The sequence below is a fragment of the Sycon ciliatum genome, chromosome 8 (assembly GCF_964019385.1).
Source record: "Sycon ciliatum chromosome 8, ocSycCili1.1, whole genome shotgun sequence".
Classification (NCBI taxonomy): Eukaryota; Metazoa; Porifera; class Calcarea; order Leucosolenida; family Sycettidae; genus Sycon; species Sycon ciliatum.
In genome coordinates, this window is record NC_088650.1 from 34127409 (window position 1) to 34148235 (window position 20827).

General features: G+C 48.5%; 1 protein-coding gene across 1 annotated transcript; it reads left to right on the top strand.

The window, feature by feature from the left end:
- Positions 1-2336: 2336 nt before the first annotated feature.
- On the top strand, positions 2337-19229 carry LOC135822845 (uncharacterized). Its single transcript, XM_065335680.1, has 8 exons — positions 2337-2969; positions 5546-5814; positions 6598-6742; positions 8525-8642; positions 9446-9458; positions 12430-12477; positions 16760-17149; positions 18655-19229. The coding sequence occupies exons 1-8, from the start codon at positions 2899-2901 to the stop codon at positions 19014-19016; spliced, it is 1416 nt and encodes a 471-aa protein (XP_065191752.1). The 5' UTR covers positions 2337-2898; the 3' UTR covers positions 19017-19229.
- The last annotated feature ends 1598 nt before the right edge of the window (positions 19230-20827 follow it).

Here is a 20827-nt window from a genome sequence, read left to right on the forward strand (position 1 = left end):
ACAAACTCCTGCAATCACGCGTCATGAAAAGTACGCCGCATCGACTAAGTTGTCCAAGCACATCTGGGATCTGAAAAACGAGAACCGCGGATTCGACATCAGATGGGAGATCAAGGATAGAGCACCTTCATACAGTAACATCAGCAAGAAGTGTGGCCTATGCTTACCCGAAAAGTTCCACATCCTGAAAGCTTCAAAAGCTACCTCCCTAAACAAGAGAAGTGAGCCGGTATCTAAATGCCCTCACCAGCGCAAGTTTCTGCTGGCCACCCCTATAACATAGACAGCTATGACCGCTGCGGGTTTTTTGACGCGTGATTGCAGGAGTTTGTGTGCGCTTAGATTTGTCATACGAACGCAGATGCCTGTGTATGCGTGTGGACATGTGTGTGTGTGTGTGTATGTGTGTGTGCTTATATCTATAGGTGTGTGTATATGCGTGAGTGCGTGTGTTTGTGCGGGTACGAGTTAGGGTGTTGTGGGTGGGTGGGTGTCTGTGTGTGCGTGCGCCCGTGTGCACGTTAGGGTGTTGTGGGTGGGTGTATGTGTGTGTGTGTGTTAGTGTGTGCGTGTATGTGTGTATGTGCGTGGGTGTTACTATGTGTGTGTAGTGTGTGAGCGAGATTAAGCGCGTGCTTGTTAGTGCTAGACCTGCGCCTACTGCATCTGCCTCTGAAATAGCCTGTCCCTGTATACATTCACGCGATTACTCCTCTCGCTATCGTATTATCACACCTCTCTCCACTTAGATATACCAGCGCTGCCTCCTATTCCATTATCGTTGTCTGATGATTGGTTCAGCCATGAAACTCTGAGTCACAACGGAATTAATTTGCCAAGGTTTTCATTGTGTGCCTTTGTCACAGTTTGTGTAATACTAATAGTAGTATTTTTCAACCTCCACCCATGGCCCATGGCCCACCCTCCACCCATGGCCCATGGCCCACCCTCCACCCATGGCCCATGGCCCACCCTCCACCCATGGCCCATGGCCCACCCTCCACCCATGGCCCATGGCCCACCCTCCACCCATGGCCCATGGCCCACCCTCCACCCATGGCCCATGGCCCACCCTCCACCCATGGCCCATGGCCCACCCTCCACCCATGGCCCATGGCCCACCCTCCACCCATGGCCCATGGCCCACCCTCCACCCATGGCCCATGGCCCACCCTCCACCCATGGCCCATGGCCCACCCTCCACCCATGGCCCATGGCCCACCCTGCACCCATGGCCCATGGCCCACCCTGCACCCGTGGCCCATGGCCCACCCTGCACCCGTGGCCCATGGCCCACCCTGCACCCATGGCCCATGGCCCACCCTGCACCCATGGCCCATGGCCCACCCTGCACCCATGACCCACCCTTTCTGCAGGTAAAAAATCGGAGTCTGACAAAATAATTATTAATATTAGGCCACACTGAAGAAGGTCTGTGGTTCGACTCACCCGACCGACCGTACATTTTTCAGCCCGACCGTAACTTTTTTTCGGCGGGCTGTCGTGTGACTGACGTAGATCTACGTGGACTGAACACGTCCACGTCTACGTGCTGTGCAGCTTGATGATTTGGACAGTCAGAGTCACCATGGTCACCGCTTGAAGTTATTCTCTTCTCGTTCCAGAGCTACACAATGTTTCAAAGTATTACTATTAGCCAGTGATCCCTTTATACAACATGTATGGCATAACACTGCGTAATAATGCCGATGTACTGGGTGTCTAAAGGCAGTACAGTGTATTTACATGTACTAAAAAATATATTAAAAAAAAAAAAATCCGCCCGCCCGCCCGTAAAAAAAATGTCCATGTTAGTCGAACCACACACCTTCTTTAGTTTGGCCTTATTGATTTCAATCTTGATCTTAGGCACCCAGAAATAACTGGGCATTATGCATTCTCTATGTACATGTACATTCATTGATTATTTTCAAAATGAAACTCCTAAAACCCACCCACCCCGTGGCCTGCATCATACTTTCATAGTGCATGTACATCATGTACCTGGCCTGGACGGCCCCGTTACGAAAACTATTTTCGTAGTTCTGCTCTGTTTCGGTCGCGTTTGGCGAATCTTCGCAGCTAGCTAGCATGCTAGTTACGTCCGTTGCTCGAACCCGGACGGTCCAAATCTTACGAATTTTCGTTGTGCGCAAAATTAATAGTTACTGTTAGTTACTATGGTTACTCGATCGACACTGTGCTAATGCTAGTAATGGCCGCTTGGTTTGCGGACTGTACTACTAGCGCTAGCGCTAGCATAGACCACCTATTTCACCTATTTCAGGTGAATTTGAAGGAAGGAATAATATTTCTGTAGAATATTATTTTATTATTCTTAGCTGCCTGTGCGTAATGCAGTGTGAGTGTCGCGAGCAGCTCTTGCGTGTTCTAGAGCAATGGCGATGTAATAGTTTCTTGTCAACGTTCAGCCACCACAGAGTCGGCAGACCTGCAGTTCTGCGTGTGTGGCCGTGCATGCACCGTGACTGCTTTGCAAACGGATAGTGCCGCCCCAGGTTTCGCTGTGACTGGCAGCTTTCAGCGCCACCACGCCAGCTCATGATGAAGCTCAGAACAGCAATGGACCGCTAGTACATGATTGTAGGTCTATCACAGACCCTGACGTTGTCGAATGGTGTCAGAGCCAGTTTCAAGCTAAAATGGCAAGAACCACAGTCACGTGCAGTACTGAAGTGGATGTATCGTCGATGATTTACGGACGCGGCAGCTGTACTTTCCAGACTACGCAGATGCAGGCACCACTGTTGGGCGTGGAACACCGCATTCTAGAGGAGTGCCTAAGCCCTGAGTATAACTGAGGCTCATTCGTGCTGCAGTTGAAGGAGTTCTGCGTTGGCTGCCATCGTCCATTGAGCCAGGAGGTTGTGTGCAGTCATGGAGGGTCCCTATGTCCTCTGTCTTACTGTTGTGGTAGTGGTCTGCTACTCGACTATTGCAACAGCTAGGTAAGGTTCGGTTTGGGGTGCGTAGGACATGATAGAAATATCACAAATAGCCGCTATGCACTAATTTATGGCAGGGCCGTCGGAAGGTATTTTAGTGTGGTACAGTCAGCTATCTGAAGTACAATTTACTTGTGTGGGAGTGGTGGCTGAGCCGAAAAATTTGGAAATTTAGATCCCAGATCAGTGTATTTTGTTGATTCACGGGGTACCTGGGGCAAAAAGTGGTACGGTCAATGCCGCAGTGACCATACCGTGTCCGACGCCCCTGTGTGGTGATAAAATACAAGGCAGGCGGCATTATTCACATTGACGATCATTGTCTACGTGTTTGTAAGAAATGCTAGTGATAATAGGTCGTGATGCATGGGCGGCAGAATCGGTCTGGTGGGTCAGGCCATGGCCCAACCAACTCTGTGGCCACGAATGGGTGTTAAAGGAGAACTATGGTCTAGAATCAAAATTTCACTGCTCGTAGTCTGCAGAGTGCCGAGTCGAATGGTCTTGGTCCGAGGAAGCTAAGAAAGCTCCCTTCTGTATTCCTAATCGAACTCGTCACTTCCACCGAAACTGGGTGACTGTGCTCTACTATGGGGATTTATATGCAAAATATCACTAAAAGCGCCTTTTCGATTTTATAAACTCACGGATTAACAAGATTGGTCCATGATGTTGTAGTCTTTTGGATGCTGAGCCAACTGGTTTTGGTCCAAGAACGCCCTTATTCCCAATCGAACACGGTTGAGTAAGCGGTCACGTGCTGATGTGCCCGTCAGTCACCTGGTCACCGTGCCTGCGAGCTACAACTTACACACCCAGGCTGAACTCGAGTGACAGGAATGCGCGCTAACGTGTTGTAAATTGTAGCTTGCAGTTCGATTGGGAATGAAGGAGGAAGGGAGCGTCTCAGCTTCGTCGGACCAAGACCATTCGACTCAGCACCCTGAAGACTACGAGCAGTGACATGTTGAATAGACAATACTTCCCCTTTACGCTGCAATGCTTCAAAGTAGCAGTGTACAATTACCTCCTCGAGCAAACTTGTGGGACTGCTATCGACGTGTACACCACAGACTAGCATACTACCTGATCGCCTAACTCTTTCTTCTTTCTTTCTTTTTACCCCCCCCCCCCCCCTCTGGTGCACGTTGTGGGCAAGGATACCGAGACCTCTGGTCGGAGGAGTCCACAACGTCCCACCTACACAGCTGCGCTAGTGGATACTAGTAGTCCATCCCTACTCAATAGTTGTTTCTTCTGTCAACCCTCAACTTCTGTGTTCTAGTCGTTTCTTCGTTCTCCCTTCATGCAACTCTGTTATCTTTCTTGTTCTTATTTTTTTGTCTCGAGCTGGGTTTGTGTTCTTTGTAAAAAAATAATATATAAAAAAACTTGGGTCATGTGTAGCTGCCATAGCGTACACAAACTGTATGAACTGACTGTACTCAAGATGTGTAGCTGCCATAGCGTACAACAACTGTATGAACTGACTGTAATCAAGATGTGTAGCTGCCATAGCGTACACAAACTGTATGAACTGACTGTACTCAAGATGTGTAGCTGCCATAGCGTACACAAACTGTATGAACTGACTGTACTCAAGTACTTGAGTGCAGCTGATGTTTTTTAAACTTTTTTTACCCACACTTCAACTTTTACTCTGCCGCCCTCATAGTATTGGGCGTCAATTCTCGATCATTTTGCGATGTAAGAGAAACCTTCAAAATGGCTGTGATATGGCCGGAACAATAAAAAACTACTTCCACGGGTCCTGTGGTGCGTTGCAAGTTTGCGCACCATGGTATCCATTATCACACAGCTTTACGCACCGCTGTATCCAGTATTGACGTGAAGCTTGACGCATTTCCGTAGCCTCTTTTTTGTAAGTCCACCTTTTCATGGTACGATGTGGGCAGCAGCCTGATTATGTAATGCATCCAGTATGTACACAGACTTCACTGAATCGGCTTTAGATATATTTGAGGCACTTGAGAATCAACAGAACCTGAATATATTTATCATACTGCGTTCACTGTCTCCCTCTGTCCCTCTCTGTCTCTCTCTCTCTTTCTCTCTCTCTCTCTCTTTCTCTCTGTCTCTCTCTTTCTCTCTGTCTCTCTCTTTCTCTCTGTCTCTCTCTCTGTCTCTCTGTCTCTCTCTCTCTCTCTCTCTCTCTCTCTCTCTCTCTCTCTCTCTCTCTCTCTCTCTCTCTCTCTCTCTCTCTCTCTCTCTCTCTCTGTCTCTCTCTCTGTCTCTCTCTCTGTCTCTCTCTCTGTCTCTCTCTGTCTCCCTGTCTCTGTCTCTCTCTGTCTCTCTGTCTCTCTGTCTCTCTGTCTCTCTGTCTCTCTCTCTCTCTCTCTGTCTCTCTCTCTCTCTATCTCTCTCTCTCTCTATCTCTCTCTCTTCTCTCTCTCTCTCTCTCTCTCTCTCTCTCTCTCTCTCTCTCTCTCTCTCTCTCTCTCTCTCTCTCTCTCTCTCTCTCTCTCTCTCTCTCTCTCTCTCTCTCTCTCTCTCTCTCTCTCTCTCTCTCTCTCTCTCTCTCTCTCTCTCTCTCTCTCTCTCTCTCTCTCTGCCTGCAGTCCGGAAGTGAGTACAAAGAATGGGCACATCACCATAACAACGGATGCAAACAAAGACATCACCATCCAACCGGGAACAGGTGGAAAGTTGTACTTGAAGAACGTCGTTTCGGACGCCTCATCCGGTGGAACGGGTAGTACTGGCGGTACTACTGGAGGTACTTCCACTCCGCAGTGTGGTCTAGTGCCCACGTGTCCGTACTGGATGAACGTCAATGTTACAATGATACCATCACGAGGTGGTGCACGTCTGGAGTTTGCTACATCCGGTAAGCTTACATCCCACCATGCTGGTAGGTTAGATATACCAATAAGCATGGAAGCACTGGGTTTAAGAGTCCATCTAAGTACCGGACTACAACTTGTATTATGATACCAGCCCGCTTCTGAAAATTGTTTTGAATAATGCTACAGTTGAATATCGATTATCCGCACATCGACTATCCGACCATTCGATTATCCGTAACAGTTTTTTTGGGCGCACGTGCCGTAGAGTACGCACTGTGCATGTAGTGAGCCATTCAAAAATACGAAAAATTTTAAAAGTAAAAAGTAAAAAGGTCGTGCGGCTAGTAATCACCACTGAAAGTGTGTGAGTGACAGTTTTTTCTTATCCGGAACATTTGCCTTATCTGAACACCGCCTGACAGTTGTCTGCCCAGAGGTGGTCGGATAATCGATGTTCAACTGTACGTGCATTTTCACAGTATTATATGCACAGACTTTGTTCCAAGCACTCTTTGTTCTATAGAAAAGAAAAGGACCAAGGAACTACAAGTTACGCTATAATGTCCACTAACACCGCCGGTTACTAAACAATCAGGTCATGTGATAACATTGCACAATCAGGTCATGTGATAACATTGCATGACACTGACATACAGTACTGACGGTCTACAGCTACTGGGTACGAGGTCTAGCACATCTTGGATGCACACTCCAACAGCCTATTATAGCATAACTTGTAGGCCCTTGGTCCTTTTCGTTTCTATAAATTTATCCTTGGCTCTCCATCCGAGTCCACTCTTTGTGTTCTGTGTGTGTTATGCCAGGTTTGTCCAACCTCTTTCACCCATCGTTCAATCCCTCGTTTACCTGCAAGTTCACATCCAGCCGTCAAACAGCGACGTCGGTGCCTACAAATGTAACGATCAAGACGGATACGAAAGAACCAGGATTGTTTTACGTCGTTGTATGGTGAGGGTTAGGATTGTTTTACGTCGTTGGATGGGGAGGGTTAGGGTTATGGATACGGCTAGGGGTTAGGGTTAGGGATTGGAGGTAGGGTTAGGGTTACGGCTAGGGGTTAGGGTTATGGATACGGCTAGGGGTTAGGGTTACGGCTAGGGTTACGGCTAGGGGTTAGGGTTAGGGTCAGGATTAGAGTTACAGTCAATCAAGACGGACACAAAAGAACCAGGCTTGTTCTAGGTCATGGTATGGGGAGTCACCACTCCACGATGAAGTCCCTCCTCTCGTGAAATACCAACTATTAGTGCCAGTTACTTCCTCCGCGTCGTTTTTTAAAATTGTCGCTTCCCAGAGCGATTCTTCGAATTTATTTTTTCCACTCTAAGGGCAAAGAAATCAGCTAGAAATTGAGGCAGAGCATTGTCGACGGACCAAGCTTTAGTTTGTGGCCTCCCGCTTCGCTTCACTTGCAGCTAAGGTCGTCGTCTTCATCAGAGTTTGAGGCAGACCCTTCAGCACTAAACACGCTGAACAAGACGCGTGTTCAAATTCAGGTCAAGAAACTTCGTTTTCAAGCAATCCATGCCTCCAGGTGGCAGGCGATGAAGGCAAGCTAGCATTTTTCAAGTACACTGTAACGACCTTCCAGCGGGATAGGGTAAGCAGTTCCGCACCTTCTTTCCTTGGCAAGAGCTTCGCTGATTTTGTTGGTGTTTTCAGACCTGCTACCTTCGCAGCAATATGCGCCACAAGTATCGCATTTTAGGAATTTGAGAACACTTTGTTCTTGTCACCGTCAAGTTCAGCATTTCGTATTCAGGAGAGATAGCAGGATTCTTATACCCGAGCTTGCAGTCTTGATAAATGCCCAAGGAGCGATGCGGGACCGCACGAACTCCCGAAAAACGATATGCACTCTGGGGCGGAATAGTGCGGAGTGCGATGAATTTTCTTGGTGCGGAAGGGAGCTCCGACAACGTCCGAGACCACCACGGCTTCAGTAACAAGTAAACATTGCGCAGGAAAGGTCGCACCAATGTTCGAACACAGAAAACAGCGATTACGACAGTCTAACTAAGACGAGCCAAGTCACAAACATTGCGATGTGCGAATCGACAATTGTAATGATGCAGAGCAAGTACTAGCACAGTGCTGCCAACCTATTGGGTCTATTTTGCGTACTGCGTCTCCTGATTTTCCGTATTTTGCAGTGTTTTTCCGTACTACCAATGTACTGCCGTGTGCATTGCTTGTATTGTGCTTTTTTGACACTCACATGCTTGTTGCTGGCTGAATTTGCTGATGCAAAACATGTGTGACTGTACCACAACATGCTATTTTGTGCTACATATACATGTAGTCGAAGCATGACATGCACTCTCTTTGGCATAGGGATATTCATCGCTCAGCTTGCGCTTGCAATGCTTCTACATACAAGTACATATCTGTAGCTGATAAGTACTCTTCAATTTTCCGTACCATTATGCTCAAATTCCGTACTGCGGACGAAGGAGTGATTTTCCGTACAAATACGGAAAAATATGGAATGCTGGCAGCACTGCTAGTATATCATGCCAGTGCAGACAGTTCTCCAGCTTAGCATGGTGTAGCAAGCTACTCGTGTAATGACAGTGTAGCTGTCTGGTTTTGCCAGGTCTACACTGGTAGTTCTTAGACATGTCTTCTGCACCACTGTTCTTTACGTACTGTACTCTGATGTTCTTGGCTTGTGTGAATCATGCATGTTTGTTTTTCTGTCATTCTTGTCATGTCCATGACTGTGTGCAGCACCGTACCAGACTGGGGCTTTGTCAGTTTGGCGACTTTCAGCGAGTCGGTCAAGGTCACGCTCTGGTTTCAAGGAAATACAGAAATTCCGTTCGCCGGCATTGCCAGTTGGCAAATGGTGAGTGGGAGGGGAGGGGTTGGAACTGAGAGATTTCATAATCCGGAGAAAGTGTGTGTGTAAGGGATAAGGGAGAATGATGACACGTACTGGTGTTTGCAGCTCCTGGCTTTGAACCATACATTGAAAAAAAACATCAGTTTTGTGGCTCGAGGAACGACTGAATACCCTTTCGCTCATTGTGAGCAAGCCTTTCTACAATCGGAATATTTTCATAACAAAAACTACTGTATCCAGGTCCTGAGTTTTGCTCTTGTCGACCCTTTGTTGCAGGGTTAATCAATGCATGTTTGCATATGTCACTTCTGACACGGACCGTATGTATGGTCATGAGGTCAAGGTTGTGATCGGGATTGCCAGTTGCAGAGATCACAAAACATTTAGAACTTCCCTAAGTCCCTAAATCCGCGGTCCAAGGCACATTGGTTCAGGTACTGTGCTCTCGCATCGTCTCCTTGGATACTACAACTCATTCGATTGTCTCCTTGGATACTACAACTCATTCGATTGTCTCCTTGGATACTACAACTCATTCGATTGTCTCCTTGGATACTACAACTCATTCGATTGTCTCCTTGGATACTACAACTCATTCGATTGTCTCCTTGGATACTACAACTCATTCGATTGTCTCCTTGGATACTACAACTCATTCGATTGTCTCCTTGGATACTACTCATTCGATGGTGGTGTGGTGCAGTGAGCTGTGGTGGTGGTGGTAATGTCTAATCATTACCGATTTAACTCAATTGTAATTTACTGTGTTCTGCTTTGCTTACATGCTCACTGGAATACACCTCAAGGCTACCATGTTCAGTAAGTTTTTTTCCAATATAAATACTGTACATGTACACTAGTAGTTCATCCAGGCGATGTAATACCAGGGATAGCCAGGCGATGTCATGCCAGTGCCAGCCAGGCAATGTAATGCCAGGGTTAGCCAGGCGATGTCATGCCAGTGCCAGCCAGGCAATGTAATGCCAGGGTTAGCCAGGCGATGTCATGCCAGTGCCAGCCAGGCAATGTAATGCCAGGGTTAGCCAGGCGATGTAATGCCAGTGCCAGCCAGGCAATGTAATGCCAGGGTTAGCCAGGCGATGTCATGCCAGTGCCAGCCAGGCAGTGTAATACCAGGGTTAGCCAGGCGATGTCATGCCAGTGCCAGCCAGGCAATGTAATACCAGGGTTAGTCAGGCGATGTCATGCCAGTGCCAGCCAGGCAATGTAATACCAGGGACAGCCAGGCGATGTAATGCCAGGGCTAGCCAGGCCATGTAATGCCAGGGCTAACCAGATGATGTAGTGCCAGGGCTAGCCCGGCCATGTAATGCCAGGGCTATCCAGGCAATGTAATATAATAAATTAAATTGAGCCAGCGCAAGCGAAAAGGGACGTTATTCTGCGGCACGTGATTTTTGAGATAATCGCACTTGAAGTGAATCTGCTGATATCCGGCTGTCACGTTAACTTGAAACCGTGGTTTTTTTGGTGATACGTGATTTCTTTAGAGCAAAACCGCTCTCAGCCTCTGTGCATAGGAGAACCAGAATCCTACAGGCTACTGATACTGTAGAAGAAAACCCTGTCTAAATCCACCCACATACCACACATACCACGCATTGCCAATCGACCCACATACCACGCATTGGCGATCAAAAATCGATCGATCGACAGCGCGACCTCCGCTGCACGCGCAGCATGCGCGAGCGGAAAAGACAAAGGAACTTACTTTCAAGGCAGCTGCCTGGCTGCCTTCGCTTCCCTCTGAGTCCTTGGGTTGGCTGCCTTTGCTTCCCTCTGAGTCCTTGGGTTGGCGTGTATACACACCATGAGCTACCGTAAATGTTTCATCATCAACGAAGCGCTGAAATCTCTCCTAGCCTGGGTAAATGGCTCACCATCAACGAAGCGCTGAAATCTCTTCTAGCCTGGGAGAACATGAGGCTGAATTTTTGGGTGAGGAAGAGAACGCCATTGAAAATTCAAATCAATCTGACGACGAGAACGATGACTCGCGATGACTAAAGTGAACATTATCTTGGACAGCGAGTGAATGTGGACGCAGCAGCAGAACTGTAGGTCGTCACGACCGCACCCGAACCTTCCCAGGCTACTGAGTACCTCCGAAGGTGCACAGCATGAAGATTGTCTATGAAAACGTGCGATGTTTTTAGGAAAATAGTGTAGAACAAAAGCCCGTGACTTTGCTATCCGTGTATCGATTTTCAATCGTTTTTTTCCATTTGATTCGTACATCTTCTGGCTGCAAGAATCTGTTGATAACTCAAAATGCACAAAAATCGGGATAACATCCCTTTTCACTTGCTCCAGCTCTAATGCCATGGCTAGCCAGGCGATGTAATGCCAGACCTAGCCAGGCTGTGTTATACCTGGCTTAATTAGGCTGTGTAATGCCGGTTTTGTGGCACAATGATTATAGCCATTATATGTTGTCGTCTCCATTCTTGTGCAATCATGCATATGTAGGTTGGTTCTCTTCATGTTATTGTGACCAATTTCATAGATGTTGGTTGCTTTGTTGCTTTCTCTCCCCTCTCCTCTCACCCAAGCCATTCTGCATAAGCGAAGCTGTGGACGCAACATACTGCTGCTACACTTCAACGCGGGAATGCGTATAATAATAATAATGATAATAATGCCAGGGCTAGCCAGGCTTTGTTATGCCTGGCTTAATTAGGCTGTGTAATGCCAGGGCTAGCCAGCCTTTGTTATACCTGGCTTAATTAGGCTGTGTAATGCCAGGGCTAGCCAGCCTTTGTTATACCTGGCTTAATTAGGCTGTGTAATTCCAGGGCTAGCAAGCTATGTTATACCTGGCTTAATTAGGCTGTGTACTGCCAGGGCTAGCCAGGTCGTGTACTGCCAAGGCTAGCCAGGCTCTTTGATACCTGGGTTAGCCAGGAAATGTAATGTCAGGGCTATCCAGGTTGTCAAATGCCGGAGTCAACTAGGCATGCGAGTGCGAGTATTTTTCACATGCGGGTTTTAGCTGTCGTCTAGGTCAGGTGGTTGCCATTTCGGAGTGATCGCCTTGACAGGTTATTCTGCCATATCGGAGTGATCGCCTTGACAAGGTGTGCTGCCTTTTCGGAGTGATCGCCTTGACAAGGTGTGCTGCCATTTCGGAGTGATCGCCTTGACAAGGTGTGCTGCCATTTCGGAGTGATCGCCTTGACAAGGTGTGCTGCCATTTCGGAGTGATCGCCTTGACAAGGTGTGCTGCCATTTCGGAGTGATCGCCTTGACAAGGCGTGCTGCCATTTCGGAGTGATCGCCTTGACAAGGTGTGCTGCCATTTCGGAGTGATCGCCTTGACAAGGTGTGCTGCCATTTCGGAGTGATCGCCTTGACAAGGTGTGCTGCCATTTCGGAGTGATCGCCTTGACAAGGTGTGCTGCCATTTCGGAGTGATCGCCTTGACAAGGTGTGCTGCCTTTTCGGAGTGATCGCCTTGACAAGGTGTGCTGCCTTTTCGGAGTGATCGCCTTGACAAGGTGTGCTGCCTTTTCGGAGTGATCGCCTTGACAGGTTATTCTGCCATTTCGGAGTGATCGCCTTGACAGGGTGCGCTGCATTGTTTGCAGGAGGTTTGAACAGTCCTGAGGTACAAACTTGAAGTAATTATTTGAATTTCCTTACTGAGCTTGCATGCTGGTTTTCTGCCCATGTTTGTGTGTGTGTGTGTGTGTGTGTCTGTGTGTGTGTGTGTGTGTGTGTGTGTGTCTGTGTGTCTGTCCGTGTCTGTGTGTGTGTATGTGTCCTTTAGCTGCTGTCCTTGCTGCATCCCAGAAACCAGGAAGCATTACGCTGAACAGTGAGTAACGTCTGCTTGTCTCATCACTGATGATCACTGATGATCACTGATGATCACTGATGATCACTGATGATCACTGATGATCACTGATGATCACTGATGATCACTGATGTACAAGAAATGAACTTTGAGTACTTTACCTTCATCATTAGTGTATCTGTGGTAGTGGGTAACTTAATGTCACGTACAAAAGCAGCACACACACTGGTACACGCACTGGTACACACACTGGTACACACATTGGTACACACATTGGTACACACACTGGTACACACATTGGTACACACATTGGTACACACACTAGTACACACACTGGTACACACACTGGTACACACACTGGTACACACACTGGTACACACACTGGTACACACACTGGTACACACACTGGTACACACACTGGTACACACACTGGTACACACACTGGTACACACACTGGTACACACACTGGTACACACACTGGTACGAACATGCACTGACTCAGGGCTCACCACGACTATACAAAGCGTCAATAACGGTCATTTGGATTTGACCAATCAGCGCACGGCAAAACGGGCTGTTTCTTGCAATTGTGGGGTGTTTTCTGAGTGGAGCTTGGCTGTATTCGTTGGTTTTAGACATTAGGCCATTGTGGATTCGTGTTCAGAAGGTGTGTCTTTGGAGGGTTACCGTCTCGAATTTTTCGATTTGGCCTTCGTTTGGCTGAGATCGGATGGTGAAATCACTCAAACGCGAAGGCGTGCGAACAAGTGAATGAAGAGAAAATTAAAAATCGGGGACGGTAAACCGATAGAGAATTCCAAGACCTTGAAAATGAGCTATCGATGGTGAGAATCAGCCAAGGAGAACCGCTGTTCTACTTTTTTGAAGGCATCAAGGTCGGCCGTGCGTCGCCGCGCGCACCAACAAAAACTGGCAGCCGTGCGCATATCTGCAAGTGCAACAAGAAAGGACGGAGGAGACAACAAGCGTTCCAAGTGAAGAGTTTACCTTCGTGTTGACTCAAGCTAAGGACTCATGCCAGTCAGGGATCATACCAGTCACCTCTCATCATGGTCATGACTAAGGGATTCATTTCTGGCCAGGAAACTCCCCACTCGCAGCGTGAAAGCTGCGAGGCCAAACAGAAAAGAGTGTGCCGAGTCGCGATCAGGAAACGCTGAGTTCTACTGGCAACATTGGTTAGCTAGGCGCGGCAAATTCTTGTAGATGCCAGGACTCAAGTTCACCAGTACCTCACGGACATATCTTGGTCGACACCCCAAGGGCGTCGGAACCGCACCGGCCGGGGCGGCCATGGCCGCCCCACTTTTTCGGCCGTTTTTTTTATTTTTTATTTTATTTTTATTTTTAGCACACTGCAACAAAGCGCGATGATCTCAGCGCAAACGTGGCAAATCCTTGTCCCCGATCGTGGTTTGTTGCAGAATCAAAAGTCCATGTACACTGAAATGGCACCAAATGCCTGGGAATGCTTGCAATTGGCTTCAATTTTTGAATTTTTTTCCCGGGGGAGGGTAATGTTTGTCCCCGATCGTAGCATCTTCTTGGTTTTTTGCAGAATCAAAAAGTCTTTCATTGTAGTTACCATACACTGAAATGGCACCAAATGCCCGGAAATGCTTGCAATTGGCTTTAATTTTTGAAATTTTTTCCCGGGGGAGGACCCCCGCACCCCCCTTCCATGGCCGCCCCACTTCCAAAGTCGTTCCGACGCGCCTGCACCCACCAGCGGATTGAGAAAAATGACCAAGATGGCTTGGAGAAAGGACGTCTTCTCCGCGTGTCTTTCCCGACATCAAACAACAAGATTCGCTTCGGCACTGGCCCTTCGCTGTACAGAGTAGACCAGGGAGTCGTAAAATACCGGTATTTCACGACTAGACTGTACATCGCTGTACATCGATGAGCATGAACTCGGGTGCGTAGCCGCTATGACTGCACAAACTCTGGCATTGGCGGCATCGCCATGTTTTCAAAATGGTGGTCGACGCTTTTTGAATTTTGTATGGTCGTGGTGAGCCCTGAGTCTTTAGTTCACGTACACAGTGTAAAAACTGGACCGACAGCGCTCGTGGCTGTAAGGCCAGTGTCCTGTGACCGCTTGACTTCTCAACGGATTTCAATATCCTCACCAGTAGTTGCACAATAGTACTTGCATGGCAAATATCTGCACAAGGTTCAGGTAAGGGAGCATCTCATAAGTTCGCATTTTGTTTCTAAACGTAACGCATTTCGAAACGGGGGTAGGGGGGTAGCGGCCATTTCGAATAGAAAAATGACTGTTCGCACATTTTCTGGAACTGTACAATCTACTGTACTACTAGTGCTAGATCCCTGCAGCAAATGAGTGTGTTTAGGTGGAGATCTACCTGTGTTTGCAGATCAGCTACATGCATGCAGGCTACTCAGAGGTGTCAAATGTCACACCAGCCTGATCAAACTGTGTACCTGGCCAGCGTTTACAGCAGTACAGTTGTTGTGGAGGAACTATGCTTATTTGCGTGTACATGTCATTGATTGTACTTTGTACTCAGTATTAAAATGCGGTACTACTGTATGCCATTCACGACCGCTCTAGCAAAACATTCGTGTACATGTACATGACTGATTGTACAATCATGTACATACGCGCATACCATAGCATGGGACCGCATGGATGTGTACAGTAGATAAACACAGAAAATGTGCGATAAGACTTTCGAATAGAGGGGGGAGGTAGGGGGTAAAGTCTATTCGAAATGCGTTACGTTTGCAAAATAAATGCGAACTTATGAGATGCTCCCTAAGTATTTGTATGCACCATTGCAGTCAAACATCAACCACACAACCACATTGTCCTTGCGGTCAGCACAGAAGATGCAGTTAAGCATTTGCGGCAAGCGAAGAAGACTTGCATTTTCCCTTGCTGTCAGCAAAGAAGATGTGTTTGGTGCAAGGATGGTGTGCATGGCCCACTTTATCTCCTGATGTTGTAGGCCTGTCTATACGCCATTTGTGTGCCCAGCACGTTCGATTCCTGTAAGAGAGGTCAGCCTGTATTATTAGGTTCCCACTGGTGGGTCACATGACATGGCTTATCGATTTTATGATGTGTGTGTGTGTGTGTGTGTGTGTGTGTGCCGCTGAAGCAGGACCTTCGTCGCATGTCTGTTTTCCACATGCGATGCGTGCGGTCGACATTGGGTATCACACGCCATCATTGCTGGGATGACCACATATCAAACAACCAGCTGCTTGAGTGGTAGTTTGACTCTGAAACCATCGTCACCAAGGTTCAGCATCGGCGCCTCGAGTGGCTAGGCTATGTCGCCCGCATGGACGACGTGCGATTGCCCAAACAGTTGCTGTTTGGCACCCTGCCATCTCGTCGCCCGGCACATGGCCCACGTCGGCGGTGGAAAGACTGCGCTGTAAAGGACCTCCGCTCACCAGACCTTGAAGCGGACTGGTACAGAGTGGCCTGTGACTTTCGCCCAGACTGGAGGTTGGCTTACACCTCGGATGCCCCGGATCCCCTCGTACCGGCACCGGTGACTTGTTTCACATGCGCCCGGCACTTCGCACGTCTGGGCGACCTCGCTAGGCACAAGTGCACGGCTGAACGGCAGAAGCCGGTTTCGGAGCAGAGAGGTGCATGTCAGTGCCCTCAGTGTCATCGTTGGTTCCGGAGCCGCGGAGGCTTGGCTGTGCGTCGTTGCTCTGCTTCTACCTCGTGCCCAGTACCGACCGAACCAGCTGCTGTTGTCACCGGTGACACTACCGCTCGGAGTTGCTGCAATTCTCACTGTGATACCTGCAATCGTTGTTTCCGCTCAACCCAGGGACGCAACCGCCATCGCTGTTCAACGCACTGCCACCGTCCAACGGCCAGAGAACGGGACAAGTTCCCGCATATGTGTATCTGCTCTCGCCGGTTCCGACTAGTCTCGCATCTGGAGCGCCATCGGGTGGCGTGCTCTTTCTCTCTCTTTGCTGCCCCTCGGGGGCCCACGTGACCCTAGTGGTAGTGGCTCTACAGGACAGGACAGGTGTGTGTGTGTGTGTGTGTGTGAAAATGTAAAAATGTAAAATAGGGATTCATTGGCCAGAAAGAAGCCACTTCAATCAGCTGTGTGGTGTAGACCAGGCCAAAATCAGTGGCGGACAATTCATCAGCCTTGCAAGCTGTTGAGTGGCGTAATCCCAGCACAAGTTGCTATGTCTAATGTAGCTTGCTCGCAATTATCGCTTCAGTGACGGACAAGAGTATGAGTGTGGTTGTATGTTTGTGTGTTTTCCTCAGCTGCTGGTTTGGATACAAGTCTCAGCTATTTGTGTCGCTTCAGTGACTCTCTCATCACCTCACAGTACGCAAACACGGCGATTGTGAGTACAATGAATTCATCACAGATCGTGTGTCCCATCCCGGCATGGACTGCAAGTACCAAGAGATCTGTATCTGCTACCGTGGATCTCTACATAGTCACGTCGTCACAGATCAGAGTGCCGTTCCAAGGCAAGAAAAATCCCGCTTTCATCATTAACAGCTGTTTTGATGGTGCAAAGAATGGAGATGAGACGGACATTGACTGCGGTGGTTCGTGTACTAAGAAGTGTACAGGCACCAAGTCATGCAGGGCGACCTCTGACTGCATCGCCACATTTGCATGTATCAGCAGTGTTTGCACAGCAAGTAAGTCAAGTTCCCTGTAATTGGTTGCACGAACTGCTCTGCTGCTTGTCTCTATAGTCTATGCTGAATAATGCACCAGGAATGCATCCAGTCCCTGGCATCCTTGTAGGCTAGTGGTGTGTGCTGGAATCAGATGAGGAGGATGAGGGGGGTCGCTCTCACGACTCACATGATCAGTTAGTGCCGGCATTGCAGGGGAATCCTCTATTACTTGACGGGCTGACTGTCTGATCAGTGCAAGCCGCTTTTTACAAAGTGTTCTTCACATGGTTGTATACTATGATCTGTCATGAAAAATTCAATGATGGCGGATATAATGATCCTTGCCTAGCTCATATTCGACGTAATACAACATCAATAAAATAAATTTCAATTCGGAGCAGATTGTGAATAGCGGCTGGATAGAGCGGTTGTCAGCTGACAAACCTCCTTTTCTTTCTATGTTCCAAATAAACCATACTCGAGTGGATATAGCCTGGCCAATCTAGTCTTGTCTTGCTATTGTCTGGTGCCCTATATGTTTGTGTATTTGCTCCATCATGCTCTGGTCATGCTATGGTTGCCTGCGGGAGACAATCATGCTCTGGTTGCCTGCTTGAGACAATCTGGTGCAGCTAGTGTGATTTGTGCTCCCTGTCACAATCCGCGTGTGCGTGTGTGTGCGTGTGTGTGTGTGTGTGCGTGTGTTTGTGTGTGTGTGTGTGCGTGCGTGTGTGTGTGCGTGCGTGCGTGCGTGTATGTGTGTGTGTGTGTGTGTGTGTGTGTGTGTGTCTTGCAGCGTCGCCCAGCACATGGCCCACGCCGCAGATGGAAGGACTGTGCTGTCCGAGATCTACGTGCCCGTGGCGTGGAGGCATCATGGTATGATGTTGCATGTGAGTCTCGCGCGGAGTGGCGCAGCACCTACCAAGAGCCTGACAATGTGCCTGAGCCTCCGCCCCGAGTGGTATGTACGGTATGCGGACGGGATTTTGCACGGAAAGGAGACATGGCTCGGCATAAGTGTCTGGAGGAGCGTGCGCGGCCTGTGTCTGAGCAGCGGGGCGCCAGTCAGTGCGGGCGGTGTGGGCGGTGGCTGAGAAGCCGCGGTGGCTTGGTCCGGCATGTGTGTGCCTCAACGGTGGATGCCGCAGTGCCACCTGGAACTACCGGAGCGTCGGCACCGGCGGAGGGATGTTGTGCCGCGCATTGTGACAGGTGTGGTCGCTGCTTTCGCGGTGTCCGGGGACGGGGAAGGCATCGCTGTTCAAGGGTGGCTCATAGACCAACAGCAGCGGAGCGCTCAGCCTTCCAGCACGTGTGCATATGCGGCAAGCGGATGCGACTACCCGTGCACCTGGAGCGTCATCGAGCGTCGTGTCCTCTCTCTCTCTCTTCTCAAGTTTCCCAGTGATGGGATCACGTGACCCTTTTGCGGCAGTGACTCTACAGGACAGGACAGGACAGGTGTGTGTGTGTGTGTGTGTGTGTGTGTGCGTGCGTGTGTGTGTTTTCATTTACTCCAGCATGCACCGGCTCTGGCTGGGTGTACAAGGGAATCTGTCTAAGGAAATCCGTCGTTTCAGGAAGCTTCGACCAGGTACCGACATCGTGCACAGCGTATCAGCCTTCAGTGGCATGGACCAAGGGAGATTACACGGCTATCTGCACGAAGTTTGGTGGTCCCAGTAGCTGTACAAATGTCGATACAGATGCCAATGGAGGCAGGTGCAGTAACTACAAAGCAATTCTTGGTTACGAGAATACAGGTGTGCCCGATGTCTGGGTTCACATCAACACTTTCGCCTGGAACCCAACAATTTCAGCGACACCCGACTGCCAGATAAATCCTAATCCACCGGCCACACTTGTGTATGCTTGCCAGTGAGGTATGAGTGCTCCCCCCCCCCCCCTCCTTCCCTCAGCAAACTGCACTAAACATGCCAGTAAGGTGTACGTGCTGCTTCCCCCCCCCCCCCCCCCCTCCCCAGCACACTGCATTAGATTTGCCAGTGAGGTGTGAGTGCTGTCACCCCCCACCCCTCCCCAGCACACTGCATTAGATTTGCCAGTGAGGTGTGAGTGCTGTCACCCCCCCCCCCCCCCCCGGCACACTGCACTAAACTTTCCTGTAAGGTGTGAGTGCTGCCCCCCCCCCCCCCCTCCTCAGCACACACCCGTAACGCTGCACTAAACTCAAATAACTGGCCAGGGCTCAGTAAATGTTTTATTGAAGAACAGTGACGGTATCCCATGCCTAAATCCGATCATTCGTATCATTATGATTGTCTGGATCGTGGTCTTCGACTCCCCCCCCCCCCCCCCCCTCCACTATCCCCAGCCAAATATATACCAGTTTAGAGTATAGATTAAAGTGACTGAATTTTCTTACTCTCACTTTACCTTTTCTAGCTTATAACTATAACAAGAAACTAAAACGGTAGATCAACCATGGATACTTAATAATAATAATAATTCGCATGGATGCTTAATAATAATACTAATAATTCGCATGGATGCTTGTGTTGTCAATTTCTGTGAACCGTTCTACACACTGTATTAAAAGCGTGATATTTTCGCGGCGTTTTTAGTTCGCGTTTTCAGAACAGGTTTGCGAGGTTTTAATTTTGCGATTGCAGAATGGCATTCTTGCTAAACCTGTGGCATTCTTACTAAACCTTTCATGGATCTCCTTTTCGCGCTGTCTAAATTTCGCGATTTCCACGCGGTCGCGAATTTCGCAGAAATTAGACCATCGCAATAATTTCCCGATTTACAGTACTAGCTAGAGGATAGGTTTATTTTACACTGTAGATCTCCATGATGGTATAGAACAAGTAATTGCTGCTGATCACTACAGCTTCATACATACTTTAGTACACTGTATACTCAACATTGTCGGGTGCCTAGTGCCAGAGAACTTGTTACTGCTCTCCAAGAGTCAAGTGCAGTTTGTGAATGCACTGGTAAAGTCCAGTTTGTGAATGCACTGGTAAAGTCCAGTTTGTGCATGCACTGGTAAAGTCCAGTTTGTGCATGCACTGGTAAAGTCCAGTTTGTGCATGCACTGGTAAAGTCCAGTTTGTGCATGCACTGGTAAAGTCCAGTTTGTGCATGCACTGGTAAAGTCCAGTTTGTGCATGCACTGGTAAAGTCCAGTTTGTGCATGCACTGGTTAAGTCCAGTTTGTGCATGCACTGGTAAAGTCCAGTTTGTGAATGCACTGGTAAAGTCCAGTTTGTGCATGCACTGGTAAAGTCCAGTTTGTGAATGCACTGGTTAAGTCCAGTTTGTGCATGCACTGGTAAAGTCCAGTTTGTGAATGCACTGGTAAAGTCCAGTTTGTGCATGCACTGGTAAAGTCCAGTTTGTGAATGCACTGGTAAAGTCCAGTTTGTGCATGCACTGGTAAAGTCCAGTTTGTGAATGCACTGGTTAAGTCCAGTTTGTGCATGCACTGGTAAAGTCCAGTTTGTGCATGCACTGGTAAAGTCCAGTTTGTGCATGCACTGGTTAAGTCCAGTTTGTGCATGCACTGGTTAAGTCCAGTTTGTGCGTGCACTGGTAAAGTCCAGTTTGTGCATGCACTGGTAAAGTCCAGTTTGTGCATGCACTGGTAAAGTCCAGTTTGTGAATGCACTGGTAAAGTCCAGTTTTTGAATGCACTGGTAAAGTCCAGTTTTTGAATGCACTGGTAAA

What these genes read in the sequence shown, in the direction of transcription:
- LOC135822845 (XM_065335680.1), top strand. Translation starts at nt 2,899, where the DNA reads ATGGAGGGTCCCTATGTCCTCTGTCTTACTGTTGTGGTAGTGGTCTGC. An exon ending in TCGACTATTGCAACAGCTAG is followed by an intron (nt 2,970 to 5,545) that starts GTAAGGTTCGGT and finishes CTCTGCCTGCAG; the next exon opens with TCCGGAAGTGAGTACAAAGA. An exon ending in TCTGGAGTTTGCTACATCCG is followed by an intron (nt 5,815 to 6,597) that starts GTAAGCTTACAT and finishes GTGTTATGCCAG; the next exon opens with GTTTGTCCAACCTCTTTCAC.